This window comes from Plodia interpunctella, chromosome 25, assembly GCF_027563975.2.
Source record: "Plodia interpunctella isolate USDA-ARS_2022_Savannah chromosome 25, ilPloInte3.2, whole genome shotgun sequence".
NCBI classification, from domain to species: domain Eukaryota; kingdom Metazoa; phylum Arthropoda; class Insecta; order Lepidoptera; family Pyralidae; genus Plodia; species Plodia interpunctella.
Window position 1 is genome coordinate 3,743,995 of NC_071318.1, and position 20,329 is coordinate 3,764,323.

General features: G+C 35.0%; 1 protein-coding gene across 8 annotated transcripts in view; it reads left to right on the forward strand.

Moving 5' to 3' along the window:
• Nucleotides 1–771: 771 nt before the first annotated feature.
• Nucleotides 772–20,329, forward strand: part of mim (missing-in-metastasis) — a 103,202-nt gene continuing 83,644 nt past the window's right edge. For all 8 annotated transcript variants that reach the window (XM_053764451.1, XM_053764454.1, XM_053764453.1 and 5 more), the window contains exon 1: nucleotides 772–1,266. In XM_053764451.1, coding sequence (XP_053620426.1) covers nucleotides 1,195–1,266 — 72 coding nt within the window. In that variant the 5' untranslated portion in view covers nucleotides 772–1,194. The remainder of the gene's footprint in view (nucleotides 1,267–20,329) is intronic.

A 20,329-nucleotide genomic window follows, 5' to 3' on the forward strand; every position in this document is an offset into this window, starting at 1 on the left:
ATTTGTAAATGGAGGCAAAAAGCGCCAACTTTCAATATTATTGCAAATTTACGACTAAAAATACCTTCTACGCAATCGTGGTGCGAGTTTAAAGGAAAAGGAAGGATTTAGTGGTTTATCCGGAAAATAATAACACTATTTTATATTATGTTTTGCACTATCTGGTCAACTGTGGTCATAAACTGATATAAACTTGATTTTAACTGAAGATCTTACCTGTATGAAGTCCATATTTTAATAAGTCTTCATATGTGAAGTGTTCCGAGCTTCTTTTTGACCATTTACTGTCTCGATAATTTTATAGCGTGAGGCGTATTCCATAGTTTTTGAAGTTTTTTAAAACGATTTTTCCCAATATTTCGGCACCCGAATATGCTACATTGTTGTATATTTTCACAAACGAATGCTTACATAATGAAAGGATTAATAAAATACTCTAAAATAAACATTTAATTCGATATAGCAAAAGGCGGCAATGCTTTCGTGTACCTTACATACAGTGTTGTACTTTGGCGAGATAAATGTGCAGTAATACCCCCTATTAGTGCCATTTTGCCAAGTAATTAAGGTACAGTAAGTTAGTCTGACTTTGATTAATTGTTTCATAATGGAAAAGACAACTCTTATCAACATTAGATTTAAAAAATAACTGATTATTAATATAACGGTACATAAATAGTCGATCCTGGAAAATGTGGTGGTCACATGTATTATTAGAATATGGCAACACCAAACTAACATCGACGAATCACAGAAAGCAGCAAACAAAACGATTCCAGCCGATGTGCTCGACTGTCGCTCGTATACGATTTGTGCTTGCTTGGGATTTAATTATTCGTATGTTTGTGAATTAAAACAAGTGTTTTATGAGTTTTGTTGAATTAATGTCAACACAAATAATTCCGTATTATCCTACTGCAGCTTCCGAGTAGGCATTACGTGAAATTTCAGTGATAAATGGCGTATTTTTTGGATTACATGGAGGGTATTCGTGTTTATAAATATTGATTTGTTGCACATCGTGTTTTCTACCGTTTCTATTGTGCCTTGAAACGTGAAGTGAAATGTAGGTAACCTTAAAACGCATCAAATACAAGATACGAAAATGCATCAGTCCGTATTTCGCGGTACAGCGTCTGCGTATGTGATGGATTTAGTTGTTTGATTCGTGTTGTGTTTAGTGTTTATTTGACAATGGAGGGGACTACGGAGAAGGATTGCTCCCCATTATGGAGCCTTTATCAGCAGATCGTCTCGGATATGAAGGTAGGTCAGGATTTTATTAATCTTAAAGCTATTAAATACTTAGTCTGAGCGCGACTTACCAACCGGTTTCTCTGTACCAGAGCGCCAGATAATCATTGATAGGAACGAAGTAATTATCGATATCTATGAGATTTAGCGGTCGTTAAACTCTCGCACTATTTTACACTAATAGGTAATCTCAAAAAATCTAGGCTTACACGTCGGTTTTTAAATCTCTTGCTTATTTACTTACTAGCCCTACATTATCGAAGTATATCGTAACCGATGCTATTGATTATACTTTGAATGTGAAGCATTACCAAATTCACACTAAAGTAAGCATAACAATTAGCTCCATTTGACATTAGTCATATTACTAAGGTTTTACACTAAACACTGAAGTTAAACTATTTTCTTTCACATTTGCCCACTTTTTATTATATAGGTACTAAGAAACAAACTGTGGCTAATATGCTTCTTCTTATGAGAATTAGAGATACAAAGGATTTAGTATTCAAACAAAATATATATTTAATTTTTTAATGTTTATGTTTTATTTTGCCAAAATTGCTCCCATAGATGGGTTTACTCCCAGTATTTTCACAAACTATACTGAAATTGAGAAAATCTCTGGATGGTTCCTAGAATTTTATTTATTTAAGCCCCCAAATCTTGCCTGAACTACCCTAGGGGAGAAATTTGGATTTTCTTTGTCTCAATATCTTCTTGTGCTAGGGAAGAAATGCATTATGTCGACTCATGTCTTACCAGAGGAGAGGAGCCATAACTCCTCTGAGGAAGACATCAGGCTTTTCTATTCCAAATGCTTTTTTACTGACTTTGTGTTAGATTAGTGTTGAATGTTGCAATTTCATGTGTCCTAAATTTTAAGTCACTCTGTAAATGACTCTCTTTTCTGCTTATCTTAGCTAAATATATTTTTTTATTTGGGAAAATTAACATGTTACTTACCTTAACTATGATACAGTAATAACCATGTTTCTTTCTGAGTTAGCAAACTTTTTGTATCAGATTTAATAAATTACTAATCATCAAATATTTTTATTTTTTCTTTGAATTTTAAACCAGTGTGCCAGATTGGTTGTGAAGAATTTTAAATACTTATATAATTATTTAAAATTCTTATAATTAAAATAATACATAATTGAAATGGTAATATATATTCCAAACGGGTCAGTAACTTTATTATGTTCCTGTGTGTTACATGCAATGGATGAGATCAGTCTTTATTTAAAGAAAAAAATAGCATCAATATATCACCAATGTTATCTTAATGTTTGTTTTATCCTACATGTTGGAGGTCATAACTTGATAATAAACATATTAAGATATTACTACTTACTGGAATCAATACCTAAGACTTTTTGTTTGTAATGAATAATTTTGTTTAAATTTGGCACAGAGTCAGAAGAAACCTTCAGGATTTACATAGGCTACTTTTCTTTAATGAAAAATCATTAGCTATGCTCAGGTAAAAACCTGATGATGGCTCAAACTAAGACTGTATCATGGGTCCAATGGACAAAAACACAAACTGGCACAAATATTTGTCAATGCTGGGAATCGAATCTAGGACCTCCAGATGGGCATGATTACTACGCCACAGAAAATCACAGAAATCGTAATCCCAACTATAATTAATAAATGCGAAAGTAAGTTTGTTTGTTACACTTTACACATTATCTACTGGACCGATTATTATAAAATTTGGTACACGGGTTGAAAATAACCTGGAATAACACAGGGTGCTGTTTATCCCGAAATTCCCACGGGAGCGAAGCCCCGAGGCGCAACTAGTTTGAAAATAAAAAAATGTCTAACAAGAACCAAATTACATTGAAAACTGTATGTAAACTGGAATATGTACAAGAAGGCGGATTCGCGGCTGACTTTGCTATGTAAATCCCAAAGTTAACAACCGCATCGTTTCTTGTGCAACGGAATTACAAGGCACTTACTCGCATCAAATTCCTCGCGCGCTATCCCAAAGACCTAAAAGCATGCTTTCTACAAACCAACTAGACTGTGAAATGCGCACAGTTTGTGTATCTTAATAGATATCGGTTACTATCTCAATTAGTCAATTATGTTTTAGATTTGCGTGCCTGATGCAGCGTAGGTGGGTGTATTTTTAATTGGTACTTCATTGGTTTGCATGCTATAACTAAAAACAGTGGGTTTATCTGTTTATCTTTACAACTAACGCCCACCGGGTTTCAAAGCTTCCATAGACTTACATTTGCTTCTGGCATAGGTCAACTGGACGGAATAAAATGTCAGGTGATGGATGTCGAGAAAACTAGTTATCTTTTAGTCTACCTTTTTAAATAACTTAAATGAAAAAGTCGACGATGTTAGTAATAAACACACATTCCATATGGATATTAGAATAGGCGTAGGTATACATTATCCATATCAGTTACAGGAAAAACACTTTCGAAGCCATTTTTAATGATCGGTAAAGAACTATATCGATGGTCTGATTGCCGCCAGAAAGCGGCCATGCTCCGTTCACCACAACACCGTCAATTAAACCATCAACTAATCGAGTAACGCCAAGTATCATGTTGTATACCTGCCTACTTAGGTATATGATATAACTAGCTGCCCGCCCCGGCTTCCCTCGGGTAAAATCATAACAAATTAACACAAAAACCCGCATCGAAATCCGTTGCGTAGTTTTAAAGATCTAAGCATACCTACATAGGGGCACACAGATAGCTGAAAGCGTCTTTGTTTTAATAGTAGGTACCTATGTAAAGGTATGTAGTGATAATAGCTCTATATCAATAGTTATAAACTTTTGCGTGGCGTAGGATACCATACGAACCATTTTGTAATTTTTGTCAATTTTACTTTAGGCGACTTGAATAAAATCTGACACCAGTGTTATCAATTAACACGCTCGAAAAGAAAGAAGGACTGTGATTCCTATCCATTTGAACTCATAGCATCGAAAACTCAACTTTGAAATGGGTTTGCGCCGGACTTTGTCGAATTAATAAATTGAAAAAACTCTGCGAAACCTATGTCTGGACAGCATTGACTTCACTTTCATCTAATCTATTTCTCAGATCCTTTCCCAGGCATACATCATAGCCCAGGTTCCGTTTTTATAAGCACTTTTTCTCCACTTCACGCGGTCAAATAATTTTTATTTGCTGTAAAAGTGGTTAAAATACCTATTAAGTGGTAGTTTACATATGTCATCAACCTTAACCAGTCTAAGTATGAAAATATTTAAATACAAATCAAAACCAGCTATAATTTGATACTTAAAATGTCAAACATTAATTTCTATCCATAATTGCAGACTACATGAAAAAAAATTAAAATAGGCATAAAACACAGGTACATCTTCGACATGCATCAACATAACAAAACGTAAATCCGATTTTCATCACGAAAAAGGTCTTTTTATGATTAACTAAAGCCTAAATACCTATTCAAAACTTTCTTTACATGTTCCCAAATAATTACATAATTCTCCTTGACCTTCGGCGTCCCTAAAAGGTCGAATCGGCTTTTCTTCTCGACTTTTGGCCCTTGAGTTGTGAACCCTGGGATGGGAGACGGCGCCCTATTAATTAAATATATATATATAAGGTCCTATTTTGTTTGGTGATATTTTTGATATTTTTTTGAGACTGTTATTTACATAATATCGTCATTAGCTACGCCTCGTGGTTTCGCTCGGAAATTTCGGAATATAAACTACACTATAGGCTATTCCATGTTATATTGTACCTGTGTGGGTAGGTGTACCAAATTTCATCGATGTCATATCAGTCGATTTTCCCTTATTAAATAATTCAATTTCCATATCCTTTACTCAGTGATATCCAAACTTTCGCATATCTATAACAAATCAGTAGTAGGTATTAGGTGCAAAGAAGATGCGTGGAGCTCTCCTTCTGGGTATTTTGGGAATTACACTCCCTGCGAAGTTTGAGTTGATGAAAATATTGATCATGTCAAATTTTACCGCTTCTCGCTAGACTTCGACTTGTTCGTAATTTATTGTGTTAAGTGCAGGTGTAAGTACACAATCTGGACAGGCACTGATTAGTGCCAGTCCAGATATTTCTACTCAACACTCGCGCATACACTAATCTAAAAGTGAACCGGGCTACTCGATTCATGACATACAGAAGAAAGACATCATAACAAAATGAAATGAAACTAAAATAAGGGTTTTGTTTTTGCCATTCGAATACGGAGCCCTAAAAGATTTGTTAATATTACTGCTTTTAAGATACCGTAAAACTTATCACCGGTCCGGCACGGCTGTAAATAACGCCAAGTCTCGTTCGTAAACGGAAACCGAAGTAGTTCTAATAATAATCTAAGGAAATAGCCATCGTATCGTTTATTATATCACCAGCAAACGTATTTCGTCATGTTTGTTATGATTTACGCTGCTACGAATAGATTTGTAGATTTGAAATGGGCTGAGACGGTTATGAGAGTACTGCGCGGCGTGTGGATGTCGTACGAGATTTTAAAGCGTCATTTCCATATCAATATGGCAAAAGTGATGATTGAAATAGTATAAACAAAGTCGCCCTACGCGTCTGTCTGTTTCTAAATTTTCTTCTTTTCCCTCCTTTCCCTGTTATTTAGGCAGTTTATTCCCGATGATTTATACATAAATGACCCAGTGCGCAACCAAACCAGGTTGCTAAGTCTATTATTATAACGTAGGCTGGTCTCTTGTGGTTCAATTTCAGGGGTTCCAAAGAGTTATCTGTTATTGAATTTTAATCAAATTCCAATCTATTTCGTGGACCGTATTGCATTCCAAAACAATACGAGTTTAGATACAATTCAAGGAAATATCATTTCGAATCGTCTGGCATTCCTTTGATTTGTAGACGATTTGCTTCACTATATTCAGTAGCTATTCCAGCAATATCTTTGTAATATTTCAGATCAATGATATTTAACTAATTTGAAACTTTCGCGTTTCATTAGTAATTGCTTATTACGGGTATTAAACGCGCACGTACCTTTTATACTTCGATCGTTTTGGGTCGATTTAACACGACGTTGTTGACATGACTGCCTGACGTCAACCCGCTTTGGGTACGCTGTTTTTGTCTATCAGCTGTGGGTGGATGCCTTTTATATCTTTGTCGCCTCAACGACATCTACGAGAATTTATGAAGAGGTCAAATTCTTGGGCAGAAACCCACTTCCTGGCTGATTTAAATATATATAGAGTACTATAATATGCGTATAATGTATATGCTCTGCTAACTAATATTATAAATGAGAAAGTAAGTTGGTTTGTTACCTCTTCACGCTTTAACTACTCAACCAATCTTCTTAAGTTTTGCATATATGTAGTTTGAAGTACGGAGAAGGACATAGGGACCTTTCAACCCGAAAAAAAAATTACCCGTGGTAAATTCAGTGGGCGAAGCCGCGGGCAAAAGCTAGTGATGACATACATATTCTTTCATGTTACCTTAGTAGCACTTCTAATTACATACAAATTAATTCATCAGGCGCACAGCATTATAGCCTTTGTCTTTATAACGATATCAGAATGATCTTACGAAACCGCGAATCCATATTCACAGTGAAAGCTAATCACAATGGTAGGCATCCTACGCCTTGTGGATGTGGGGTGAGGTGAGCCCTAAATGGCGCTGTACGGAACCAGTTGAGATCAACACACTTGCAGGTTAATTGGTTGCTCCTTTAGAGTTTACGATTCGATTTGTCTGTAGTAGTAGTAAGTTGCCAAGTTAGATATTGTTTGCATATTACTGTCAGTATATAAAGTGAAACAGAATAAATGAGGGCGCTGTGCAATGTTGGCTGTCAGCCCTGGGTGTTCACGAATTGATCGTTCTTGGTAAAGTGTGTCGTTTTAATTTCATACTGGCGCGTGTATCCAAAATATTAAGCCTAATAACCACAAGGTTACTCAGCATACGCCTGTTTTATTTAACAGTCCACAACACGATCCTAACAACGTCAGCGGCCACATTCTATCAACGATTATCTCGCCTCCGAGTGGATACATACTCCTTGCAGTCCAAAGGGTCGCGTATCGTGCGCTTCAAAAGCCTCGTGGAATGAGCGCTGCTATGGTTTTCCCCAGAGATTAAAGTGGAGGAGTTCTTCACGACCCTTTTGAAAGGTTGCGAAAAGATTCATTATTCATTCAACGCGCGTGTGACACACCTGATATTGTAAATTTCGTGCTGGCCCCATAAAATTTTTCTTATTTTTTTGCATGCGTCTGAGTTCGCCGAAAATGGATGAGCCCGGTCCCATTGCTACGATGCGCTCGGTCGTCCTCCATTGCGTTGACGTCCGTCGACGGATCAACCGTCAATGCCAAAATAGAAAACAACGGAGCTCAACGGAGGCGCAACGTGCCGCGTTGTGTTTTATCTGGCATTATAAAACGCACTTTAAAATGGTGTCGCCATCTAGTCTACTATTCTAGACAAACTTCGCAACAGTCGATACTTGCAAAGTTTACGTTCGTCCCCCATTGGGAAACTGGTTGTTAGTATTAAGGCTACACACTGAACACTTCGCAAAACTGGCAGATTCGGCATACATTGCTGCGTTTTCATTGGGATAAATGAAAGCTCTCCTGCAAAAACTACGCAAAGTTCATTCATTCGCGTCTGCAGCTGTCTTGAGTTCGGTCACAGTATATATCCAGCATAACATACATATTATATCTGTATAGATTTATTGCAATGCTGACCCACCCCGACTTTCCATGTATTGTAGCCTAGGTTTCCCTACTAAATCTGTTGCTCTCAGAATACCATTTGTTCATTTGCGTACAAACAATGTTTCATTAGCTTTCGAAGCTAGTAATTCTGATATTTTATATCTTGAAACTAGTTTGGGGTTAACTCAAATGCTGTAAAAAAAATTGTTAAGTGCGAGTGGCTCGCGCTCTTAGGGTTCTGTATAATTAGCTTTTTTTTGTTGTTATTTTACATTTTTACGGTTTTTATATTTATTCCTTCACATGTGTTGTACATATTGATGATGATTCTAGGTCAACGGAAAGAGTTGATTACCTTGTAGAATTGCGACGTATAAATCCTCATAAAAAAAAATTATCGCGTTTACTTCGAAGTTTGACTTTATCACAGCCAAAACAGTCCCTGACCCCTAGTATCTTTACATATATTATAACAATAAGTCGCCTGTGTCTGTCTGTATGAACGGGTTCATAAACTCAAAAATGTTTCTACAGATTTCAAAATAAAGAGTCTGATTCCTGAGGAAGGTTTAGGTTTATAATTTATTAAGGTTTTATCAAAGCGAAGCCGGGACGGACCGCTCGTTTGATATAATTTTCGTATTCCTCTACGTGTTACGATAAAAGGTCTTGCCAGGGGGACAACGAAGTGATCCTCTAAGGTTCCGTTATACTTATTCAGGTAAGGAACTCTAAAAAAATTCAAGCCGATTAATAATTAAGTTTGAACCTAGTAGTTAGGTAGACCAGTCTGGTTACATGCGCGGCTTGACCATTTTCGAAGTTGTCTAGCTAGATATTACTAAAACTCGACTATGTTTGCCTACTAAAATTATTCACTTTATTAACGAACATTATAACGTGATACAATCGTTAGTCGTCAATTTTTTAAGAAAATATTATCAAAAATGAACCTAAAATGATTTTAAACAGAAATAAATTCATGAACCTTTTTATATGTACTGTGATGTTTGTGCTACTAGCTGCGCCCCGGGGAAACTCTGACACTCCCGTGGAAATTTCTGGATAAAAATACCCTAATATATGTAATTCCAGTTTATATTCTACCCGTAAACCAAATTTCAGAACAATCCGTCCAGTAGATTTTGCGTGAAAGTAACAAACACATACATCGTCACAACAAACTTTCGCATATTTATATATTAGTAGAATTATGTTCGTGCAAATAAACGTTTTTTTATATAGACAGACTGACACGACAGGACTACTTTTTATAATTTGTAACGATTAAACACAATTTTTAGCACTAAACGCAAAATTGTCAAAGGCAATCCTGAAAGCACGGTATCGATGTAACGGTGTCGTTGCAAAACACATAAATTGGACTATACAGTTAATTGCCGGTAAAACGACTAGTTTTTGCACATCCGCCCAAAACGGGTGACAGACCGGTTCCTGGTAGCTTTTTGCGCTAATTTCATTACTGTTTGGGTAATAATTGTTTAAAGTAACGTTTTGACAGTTTGCAAATCTACACAGGAAATTCGATACGAGCTGTCTGTTTAGTTAACCACATATTGTGGTTATATCACGTGATGTAAATAATATTGTTTTAAATCAGTTTATGTTGTTTACTGAAATTGTCTCAAATAAATAGATTTTTAAGGCCTTCTGGAAAAATCTTGGTTTGGTGTTTTTTTTTATTCACCACTGACATGACTCTGGCTGGTTCAGCTCTCATCTTATGTCATTATGCTCACGCGTTTGCTGTGTTTCTTTCTCGTTTTGTGCATTAATTTTTTCGTAACAGGAATAATCAGTCCCCAGTCTTAATGATACGATCAGTGAAATAATGGCTGACACGATCCGCAACGGAGGGGCCCGTATCGATTTTTTTGAAGGTTAGGGTTACCCAACATTTTATGGTTCCGATACCGAACTTTTTACTGTATGAATAAATAGATCGTTAAGTTAGATCAGTGCATAACTTTACAATATTCTCGATAAGTATACCTAGTATATACCTTTCTGAAAAATTATGATTGTGATGTCCTAAATAAACACATCTTTGCACGCTTACATTGCAAACCCTGGCTGAACACGAGATAGACTTAATTAATGTACTACAGTATTGTAAACATTGGGGATGGATTGAGGTGATTAGGAATAGTGCTTAGGATACTTTAAACTTTTAGTCCTCCAAGCAAGTCAAATATAATTTCCAAGAAAATTTTAGATTTTGAAATCTATAATATTTATTGGCGGTCATAAAAATGTGAATCGGATTGAACCTCAACAACCAATATTTAGTTAGGTATATCTAAGTAGATAGTACCTAACTTAGTGTCATTATGCTATTTAAAATGTATAACATGTAGTTTCCTGTTACCCTTATCGATTCTTAATTAGTTAGTGGTACAGTATACCTACTTGCCTGATTACCGCCCACTCGCTATACTGTTCAATTATTTAAATGCGCGTCATTAGGTACCGAATGTGAATCGATAAAATAAAATAACACCACTTTGACTCGAAAGTTCGAAACATTATTTTTCGAATTAAAAATTGAATAGCTTTACATTTGAAGCAGTTAGTTTAGCAGCTACTTTAAGTAGTAGGAATATTTCTAAATGCTATAATCTGAATTTAAAATTATCTGTATCTTACTAAGTAGTATTAGTCTAAAATCCAATAATAACACCGTTGATCGCTCCTACTACGTAGATTTTATTCAAATATACTGTCCATCGTATAGAAATAATTTATAACAAAGTATAAATTATTTCTATACGATGGATTTTCTATTTTCTATATAATAAAAACATTATGCGATTACACTTAGAAGGGCAAAAATCTTATAAAACTTAAGTATTATGAATGTCAAGTAACATCACAACAGCATTTCTTTCGCAAGTCACAACGCATGGCCGTTTACTCCGTCTAGAAAGCGTAAAAGAAAATTTGACTATAATACGCCATCTTGAAAATGTAGCTACCTTAATCTCCATTCTAATCTATGGTCATGTTATTGTAAAAGCCGGAACTATGGCAAACCCTAAAGTTTCTAGTGGAACAGTTGCTTTAATCAAATACATTTTGTTTTCGATTTTACCAATATAGAACTGAGCTCTCGGCTCTGTTTACCCCGTAAGGTATAAAAACGTGATACTTTATCTGTAATATGTATTACTTGCAAGATCCATACATATTATATTACAATTTCAGTCACGTCAAGTATTTCCTCGCGCTATACATATATGACAGTCCATAATGCCAACATGACGCTTTGGTATTATTTATGCTTTGCTGGTATGGGTAAATGGGATTAATGGCGGGTGGAACATTATGAAAAACACGGTCAAGTGCGAGTTGGACTCATGTACTGAGAGTTCCGTAAAATTTTACCATACCATATTTTACCATGTCACATAATTACTGTTTCTTTATTTTTCGTCTTATGACCCTCTAGAGGTTTTGATTCTCCTGAGAATCGCAAAATATACGGCATTATGATCATACCTTTGATTCGCGTTAACTTACAAGTTTGATTTGTTAACAGCTAAAAAAGACCGCAGACGTTAGTATTCTGTGCAAATTACAATTTTACACCTCTACGTGTTCTTTAAAACTAGTCTTGACCGTATGTCAACGAATTAATTTTAAAAGGGTCCCGTTTTTTATACCTTTTGAGGTATGAAACTCATTGACAGACGATCACACTTATTACATTAGCTTAATTTGCGAAGAGACCCTGGGCATTGTACAGCTAACGGGCCCAATCCCACGGGTGGAGGTAAACTGGGCTACACTGTTATACTGGTCTGTTTCTCCGTTATACTTGAGCGAGCCGTGGCATTCTTTGTTTTCATTTTAGCATTATTGTCTTAGAAATGTCGCGTACAGTACCCCTTATATCGATCAGGTAATATGAACGCACGCAACGTTTATAATTTCGAAATTTGGGCAGGATTATGTGTTGTCAACTGTACGACATTTATTTTAAAATAGAGGAGTTAATTATTATGTAAAATGACTGTTTGTATGTCTTATATTGTATGCTAATGGACTAACTTTACACTATACAATCTACAGTTGTTGACGTTTTTAGGTTAGCTATTGTTTATAAATCATATATTCCACTAGCCGTACCCTTGACTTTTTAACCTACTTTAAAAGATTGGAGATTTGAAAGGTATATCTATATTTGTGGAAATATTATATAAATATAAATAAATATATAAGGACAAATCACACAGATTGTTATATAAGGACAAATCACACAGAAGTTATGGGATACTAACTCAACGATACTATATTTTATAACAAATACATATATAGATAAACATCCAAGACCCGGGCCAATCAGAAAAAATAATTTTCCATCATGACCTGGGATCGAACCCGGGACCTCTCGGTTCATAGGCAAGCACTTTACCACTGCGCCACCGAGGTCGTCAAATAACACAATCAGAAAAATACCCGACTTTCCAAAATATATTCGAGTTTAATTTCTATGCCCTATATGTAAAGTCCTATTTAAAACGAGACGTGACATAGGTAGGACACGTTCTTAAAGGGATTGAAAGGGTCCTTTCTAAAAGCTCTGAAACATTACACTTAATTCAGGTCGTTTGCCCTAAAAGTACCTACGGTCTATAAGATAGGAAAAATGATTCCCAGAAAAATAACTTCATACCGATAAGTTTCAAGAAAACTCAACTCCCTACTTCAAGCGGTGAGATGCCGAGTTCTGAAATACAAGCATCTTCTTAGTTTATACATAGTCTCTCACAATCACGGTCTAATTCTTCTTGTACATTACATTTATTGTTAAAGTTTATAGTTTTAGTTCTACTATTCTATGTACTTAAAACGTAAAGATTCGTGAGGGGAAATTAAAAAAATTATAATTGGAAAAACAAAAAATGTATTCCATGGCAAAATGAGGGACAATAACACTGCGTCTACGTGTAGGAAGCCAATTTCATGAAGCTGTCCTTTTTTTCCATTCGACCTCCCAATTTGGAAGACACTAGCCCGTCACATCCGAACGTCACTTATCCAGTTAAGATGCCAAATTGTGGCCATTTCCGACCCTCGATTCCGCACCTTTATGAGTCGACGTTATTTGACATTACGCCATACTAAAGTCGATCGTGTGTGAAGCGAAATTTGTACAATAAAGGGATTATATTTCGACGTAAGTCTTGGGTCCCTGACATTGCAATATTTTAAGCCGTCCTTTGTTATATGTCTGTGCTTATTAGTATCTGTGCTGTATTTGTACGTGTGCTCACAAATTGACAATGATCAGATCTAGAATGTGTTTTATTCTGGACAGGCTCTTATAATAAATCCACTAACAGGTATTCAATTTTATTCAAGACGCTAATAAGGACTAAAGAATATATCTCAGAACTTAGGTAAAACTTTATTCATGACTTGAGAAAAGAGAAAATTTCCTCATTTGATCCCAGATCAAAGGTAACCAATACATTAAAAAAAATTCTCTTTGGATAGCTACGGATTGTTCGTAAACCATCTACCATACCATCTAGAGAGATGGTCATCCTACTAATATTATAATGCCAAAAAATGGATGTACATATGTGAAATTCTACTTTCTGAAATTAGGCGTGTAACGGGATAAAAAGTACCCTTTATTAGCACAAATCATGGATCACCAATCAAAGTTTAGTATTCCAAGTGTGAATGAAATTGGTGATCCATTTTTTCCATAGACTAAACTAACTCAATTAAACTAACCACTGAAATACGATTATGACTTGAGATTATCGGAATCGTCACCATGTTTAGAAGCAATGTAGTATTTGGTTTTTGTAACAATTGTTGACGAACTTAAACTACTACTGAACTAAACCTGAGTCCAGCTTTTACTTATGTCACGCGATTGAGTACAACGTTATAAAAACTGGAATACATGATCAACTTGGTGTGGTTAAAAAAACTTGGAACATGGTTAACTCATGGAAAGCGGAAAATACGAACATGGTAAGCAAACCCAAAGAGGCAGGGAGAAACTGTCAATCAAAAAACAGTAGTTCATACAACATATTATGATAAATATAAAAGCAAGTGAGATGTTGAAATCGTTTTTCATCTTCATATGTGAAATTAATTTCCTCCATAGTGAACAATCAAGAATGTCAAACACAAAATGGAAACTTACGTGGCGGTAATAGAAGCGAAATTGGAATGACATTTACAGCTTGAGTCTCGATTACCGTATTGTTTGACCTAAATCCTAAAGGATATTATGAATTTTCGAAGGAAATGTATTTCACATTCCAGTTCATAAAAGAAATAAATGAACACATATGTTTTGGGATAACTAGGATCGGTTGGCTGAGTCTTTTTCAAGTATATTACTTCTTACTTACTTCGAGATTTCCCTACAGATCACGTCAATATATATTTTATTATTTTTTTCAATTATACATGGTGCAACAGTGCATGTGTAAGGAAGTTTTCACTGTGTGTTGATATAGACTTTATGCGACCAAAGGGTTCGTCTGCAAATATCACGTACCTACTTAGTTGAAATAGGTCAGTTAAACGAAAGCAAACGAGTTTAATTTGGGAAATTATTGCTCTTGAGGATTGATTTGAAACCGATTGTAATAAATGGTAATAGCGTGCTAAAATAGCCTTGTTTTCTAAATAAAATTCAATGCTATTGACTCATGCAGAGTTCGAATTTTTATGTAGGTATACTGATTATTTTTAATTATTTTGAATTTGGCCAAAATTAATCTTTGTCTAGATAACCTCTTGGAAAATTTTGTAAAACATCGTGTTTTATAAAATCAAATTTATTGTCACAGGAATTTATTGAAATAAGGAATATTTTTCTACTGATATTGTGAAGGTGAACTATAGATAGAATAAATTTAAAAAATCCCAGTGAGAGTCAGCTAACAGCCACTTTAGTTGATAGCCCAACATCCACGCGTTGGTTTAAAAAAAAAAGTAAATGTGCAAGATGAGTATAGCTCAATACCGGGTCGGTGCACTGCAAATGGGTCGGTTTGGGTAGGGGTCTCTGGCACCCCCCCACCACTAGGGATGTTGCTCAAGTTTGTTCGTTAGCAAAACTTCTTAGCGTGTCGACTTGGCTAAACTGCTGATATGTCACCAAACAAACTACATAAAAACTTGGGAACATTTGTCGAATATTTTATCCATCAGTTTTTGTAAATGTTGATTGGTAGAAACTGCTTTTAGCATTAACGCCCTTTGTACCATCTTGGTAAATAAAGTTTGAGTAAATAAATCCTAACTAATATTAATGAAGCAAAAGTATTTGTTTGTTTGTCGATCAATCAGTGCGAGTTGAACTCGCGTGAGTTACATTAAATAAATATTTACTAACTTAATCCGAAAATTACCCTTATTTAAAAAATATTTCGTCCAATAGATTCAGAACAAATGACTGTGACAGACGGACGGAAAGACACACGAGTGATAAATACCTAATAAAGGTTCCATTTTTTAATTATTTGTATGGAACCCTAACAAGGGAAAAAAGCGTATCATTTGCAAATTTCAAGTCTTCAAATTAAGTCGAAACGTTTATGAAAATTGTTTATTGATCGGTTGAGCAGTTAAGCCGTGAAAGCGTAAACATACTCACTTTCGCATTTATTATATTAAGTAGTATATATTTGAAGAAAATAAAAATAACTATGATCATGCTTGTTTGTTTCGTTTAGAGATGAAAACGTCTGACTGCACAGTTGTCTGCGTTTCAGAAGGTATTAGCGAATCAGTTTGCATTGATGTATCCCACTGCAAACAGATTAACTATTAAAGTAGTGTTAATGTTGTTAGAACTAGATAGGACAGGTTTTTTCGTTCGATATACGAACATGGAACGACTAAACTGATGCTTTTGAAGAAAAGGCTGCCGTGAAGTTTTTTGTAGGTACCACTAGTTCTTTAGGTATTTACATTTACAGTACAAGTACATTTTTGATCTGAATAAATTTATCCTGAAAATAAAAAATATCACTTTCTTTCGAATAAACTTATACAATATTGCCCAGAGAACAAAAAATACCTTACTAGTTAAGAAAATTTGTGTATATTTTTATAGCGATTGCACGATTCATAATATTTTGGGTGCAGAGTTGTGGACAACCTGTGATTGCCGTTTCATTGCATTAACCGCACTCCGATTGGAGGGTGAGCGTGTCCCAATTGAATTGGCGGTTGCGATTCCGTGATACAACACGATTGGCCACTTTTATTTCTTCTTTTCACGCATGGAGCATAATTCTATTTTCAAATTCAAAACACAAATACATCCATGTGTTTGTAAAAAGATATGATATTGTAGGTAGGAAAACAAATTACAAAATATATCGATCTATCTATAAAATGACGAGATACCTAATACTTCAACTTAATCTTGTGTCGTCTTCACTAATATATCAAAACTGCTATGACTCAAGTCTTATACATAAGGAATTTGCATAGCAAATATTGTGATTGTATAAGTTCCTTAGGCGGAGATGTTATCAAAATCTTTAAAGAAGAGATGATTATGAGAAGAGAAATGAATCACTCTAAACATTCTATTGTTTCTAACATAGATTTGTTTCTGAATTCCACGGAGTTGAATCTTCAGATACGTAGGTTTTACATAGCCAGGTCACTACCTGCCCTTAGAAAGACAGTTTTATTGAAATCTAATATCTAAGTATAGCTAATGGTTCATATGTGAAAAATCTAGAAAAGACGCGGACTTTTTAAATATTTTTATATTAATCGTCGTTTATTATCATTTAACCGCTATACGGTTAGCTGAGATGATAATGAAGACGATATAGCTATTTTTGCTTAAAAAGTAATCTTAGATACAGAAACGGGAAGCCGATCTAAGCCTACAGGCTAATCTAAACATGTACAATCAGACAGTGCAACTAATCCATAAACGCAATCCAATGGGGCCATCTCGTCTCCCCATCCCGGCGTAACTAATGCAATAATATAGCAATCCCGAAGCTTGCTTGTCGTCTACATCTGTAAGATTTAGTTAGTAACTTCCCTTCTGTAAGTGCGATCGTGGTTTTATTAAGTCGGTAGTTTTATCATTGTTATATGTATAACCTATAATCTGCCTTACCTTGTCCTATTATCTAGGTTCTGCGCAATATAGGTATGGTGGTATAGGATCAACACTTGATTTTCAGTTCCGAAAAATACGAATGGGCATTCTTATAGCTTATTTTATTGCTTCGCTCTCATTTGAATATGTCAAAGATACGTATCCTACTAATATTATAAATGCGAATGTTTGTGATGATGTATGTATGTTTGTTTGTTACTCTTTCACGCAAAATCTACTGAACCGATTGTTATGAAATTTTGTACACGGATTGAATATAACCTGTAATAACACATAGGGTACTTTTTATCCCGAAATTCCTACGGGAGCGAGGCCTCGGGGCGCCGCTAGTTATACATATTTCTTGTTTTCTGTGTTCGCCTTCGCCAATCATGCCTTGGCATTTTTAACATTGGTAATTTCTAATTGTTGTAAGATACAGTTGGATGTACCAAGTCATTAATTGCAGTCCTGTCCAAAAGTTCCGAAACAAATGGTCATAAATCGCCCAAAATGGCGCCACTGCTGAACGCATCTGTTTCGTGTTTGTTAATTTAATGTTTCAATTGTTCTTTTGTTTGTGGAAATGCTGATATATCGTTGGAGAGCGTGAGGTCTGCATCGATTGACCTTGTGGTATTTTCTCTTAGATATAACGCAGATCTAGGTATGAAGATCTCATTAGAAAAATTAGGTAACACCACTTTGATGATGGGTCATTTATTATTTTATATTCTTTACCTTTATGGACAAGCCTTATTGCTTAGACTTAGTAGTTTTTATGTCAATAATTCTAACCCAATTCCACGACTTTATAGATGCACATGAAAATAAACATGATAAAAAAATACGTATAATCATGATAAAGAAAAATATTTGTGATGAAAAATTTATGTGGCATTTTTCACTGAAAAAAAAGCGACTGAATACCAAAATTAACAAATGTAGCACGTGCCATCGTAAATTCAAATTATATAATAAACAACACGGCTCTGTGTGAAGCGTATGATATACAGCGCTTACCACATTTTAAACAAACCTTGTGTGTTGTGTGTACTCACTACGAACTGTCGACCGTTTATAAAGATTATCTTTTCATACAGTATAAGCCTAGAAACAGATCGGTTAACATCAGACAGGGAGAAGTGGAGGAGACTGACATGCCGTACCGATACCACATAAAGTGGGACAAGGGTTGGCTGATGATGATGCCTAGAATGCTAGAGAGATCTGTAAGGATCGTAGGGCTACTACTAAAGTTTATTTTTAAGGCATTCTCTTTAGTATTCGTTTTATGTTTAGCTATTGCTAAAATGTAGTGTTATCTTAATACAATCTTACTCTTTCTTTTCAGGTATGTGTGTGTAGGAGTACAGAAATCCGTAAGTATTTCATTTAAATCCAAAAAGCTTTGTCCTTGGGAACTGAATACGTTACAAATGTTTAGAGTAATATATAACAAACGAAAATCTTTTCTACTGTTCATTTAATGAAAATTATTAATTTTGCATCTCAAATAGATTTTTAAAATACTTTTAATTTATAATTTTGACGTCTTATTTTAATTGACGTCTATAAATCCTTAAAAGTAAAACTGATTTATTTATGAAATAGATCAAATCTATCATCCCAGAAAAAACGCTTCAACAAAAAGTCCACAAGAGACACGCGAGTCGAACGACGCTGGGTTCCCACGAACTGTTTTTATAATGACTAGACTATTAGCTCTAGTGTTTCATTTCCACAGCACGATTCTGTGATTATTTAAATTTGTCTATTAGCGATCTAATTCTGATGCTTTCTAGACCTCAATTTGGACCTAGACCTTTATTTAGAGTAAATTGCTTGAAAATGAAAGTGCATGACAATACCTGGATAGAAGAATGGGTATTCTTATATTACGGCACTGTCTTCAAAGCATCCTGCATTGAAATGACTTGCTCATTATGCATTATCTGAGGTTATCGTCACCCTTTCTTGCCGATGCTTATACGATTTGAGAACCAGACTCAGGTTCACGGCGAAAATTTGATAATGATCATCATGATTTAGTTTTGGATTTCATTCTTTATCATTTACATATAAAGTTATTTGCTGATGAGGAAAATGCATTACAATGTCTTATAAATTGATCTCTGTTCATGATATTAAAACTTGAGAGGCATTTAGTACGACAAAATCACTTGTAATTATCATTAACGACCGCTTTGAAGAAAACGCTGGCACGCGATTGTATTTACTTTCCTCTTAGTCCATTATTTGAAGATTTGTATCTGGAAAGGTTTCACTTGATGTCACAACGACCTGTTACTTAAAATATTACATGATTGCCAGTGTTACATGTTCTTGCTACTAGAAAATATTGGAGAATGCTCATGAAGATTATACAAATCATCATGACAGTCACTGACTTAGCTGATTTTGAAGATGCGTTTCATCGTGATTATCCTACATAATCTTTATACTTTAATAAATCTGTCGTACAGAAAAGAAGAAATGAAACTATTATCACTAATATCAGAATTTGATGTTGCATCCACAAATATATTACTTCATTCAGATAGCTAGAACTGGTTAATATTTTCGACAAACTGGACATAATTGAACAAACATGTCTTGCTAATTTTGTGCGTCTAGTCTAGGCAGTTGAAGGTTACATGTCGCCTCAGTTTTCACTGTCTTACGTATGACATTATTAACACGGCTCGCCTCAGAAAAAGTTAATCTAGCGGCGGCAGCTTGGCGACAGTTGTATGGTGTGTGAAATGTCAGTGAACCGGGGCTGTGAGCATGGCTAACCTGGGAAGTGTCACGCTGTTATATTAAATTTGCTTATTATTGGCCTCTCCTTTGGGATCCGCTTCTGTGGGAATGCAATTACAAACAAAATGTTTTTCATTAGAATGTATTATTTTAGTCAGTACGTGTCTAACATTATCGGAGTCCTTAGAAATTTATTTACATGAAACACGGTATAAAAAGGTGTTACAAATAAAAGATATAGACCAGCATGTCTCGCCGTTCCTCGGCATGTAAATTTTCACGATTAATGTCATCTTAATTTATCATGTTTCTACTTGTACCTTAATTACAATTACAATATTATACTAATTTACATTTAAGCCAATAATAAGCCAATAATTTCCTTAAAATAAAACTATAAATTATGGACATCTCATGGTCCAGAATTCTTCCATGTCATAGAAACATTGGTCAAGTAACCATTTTCT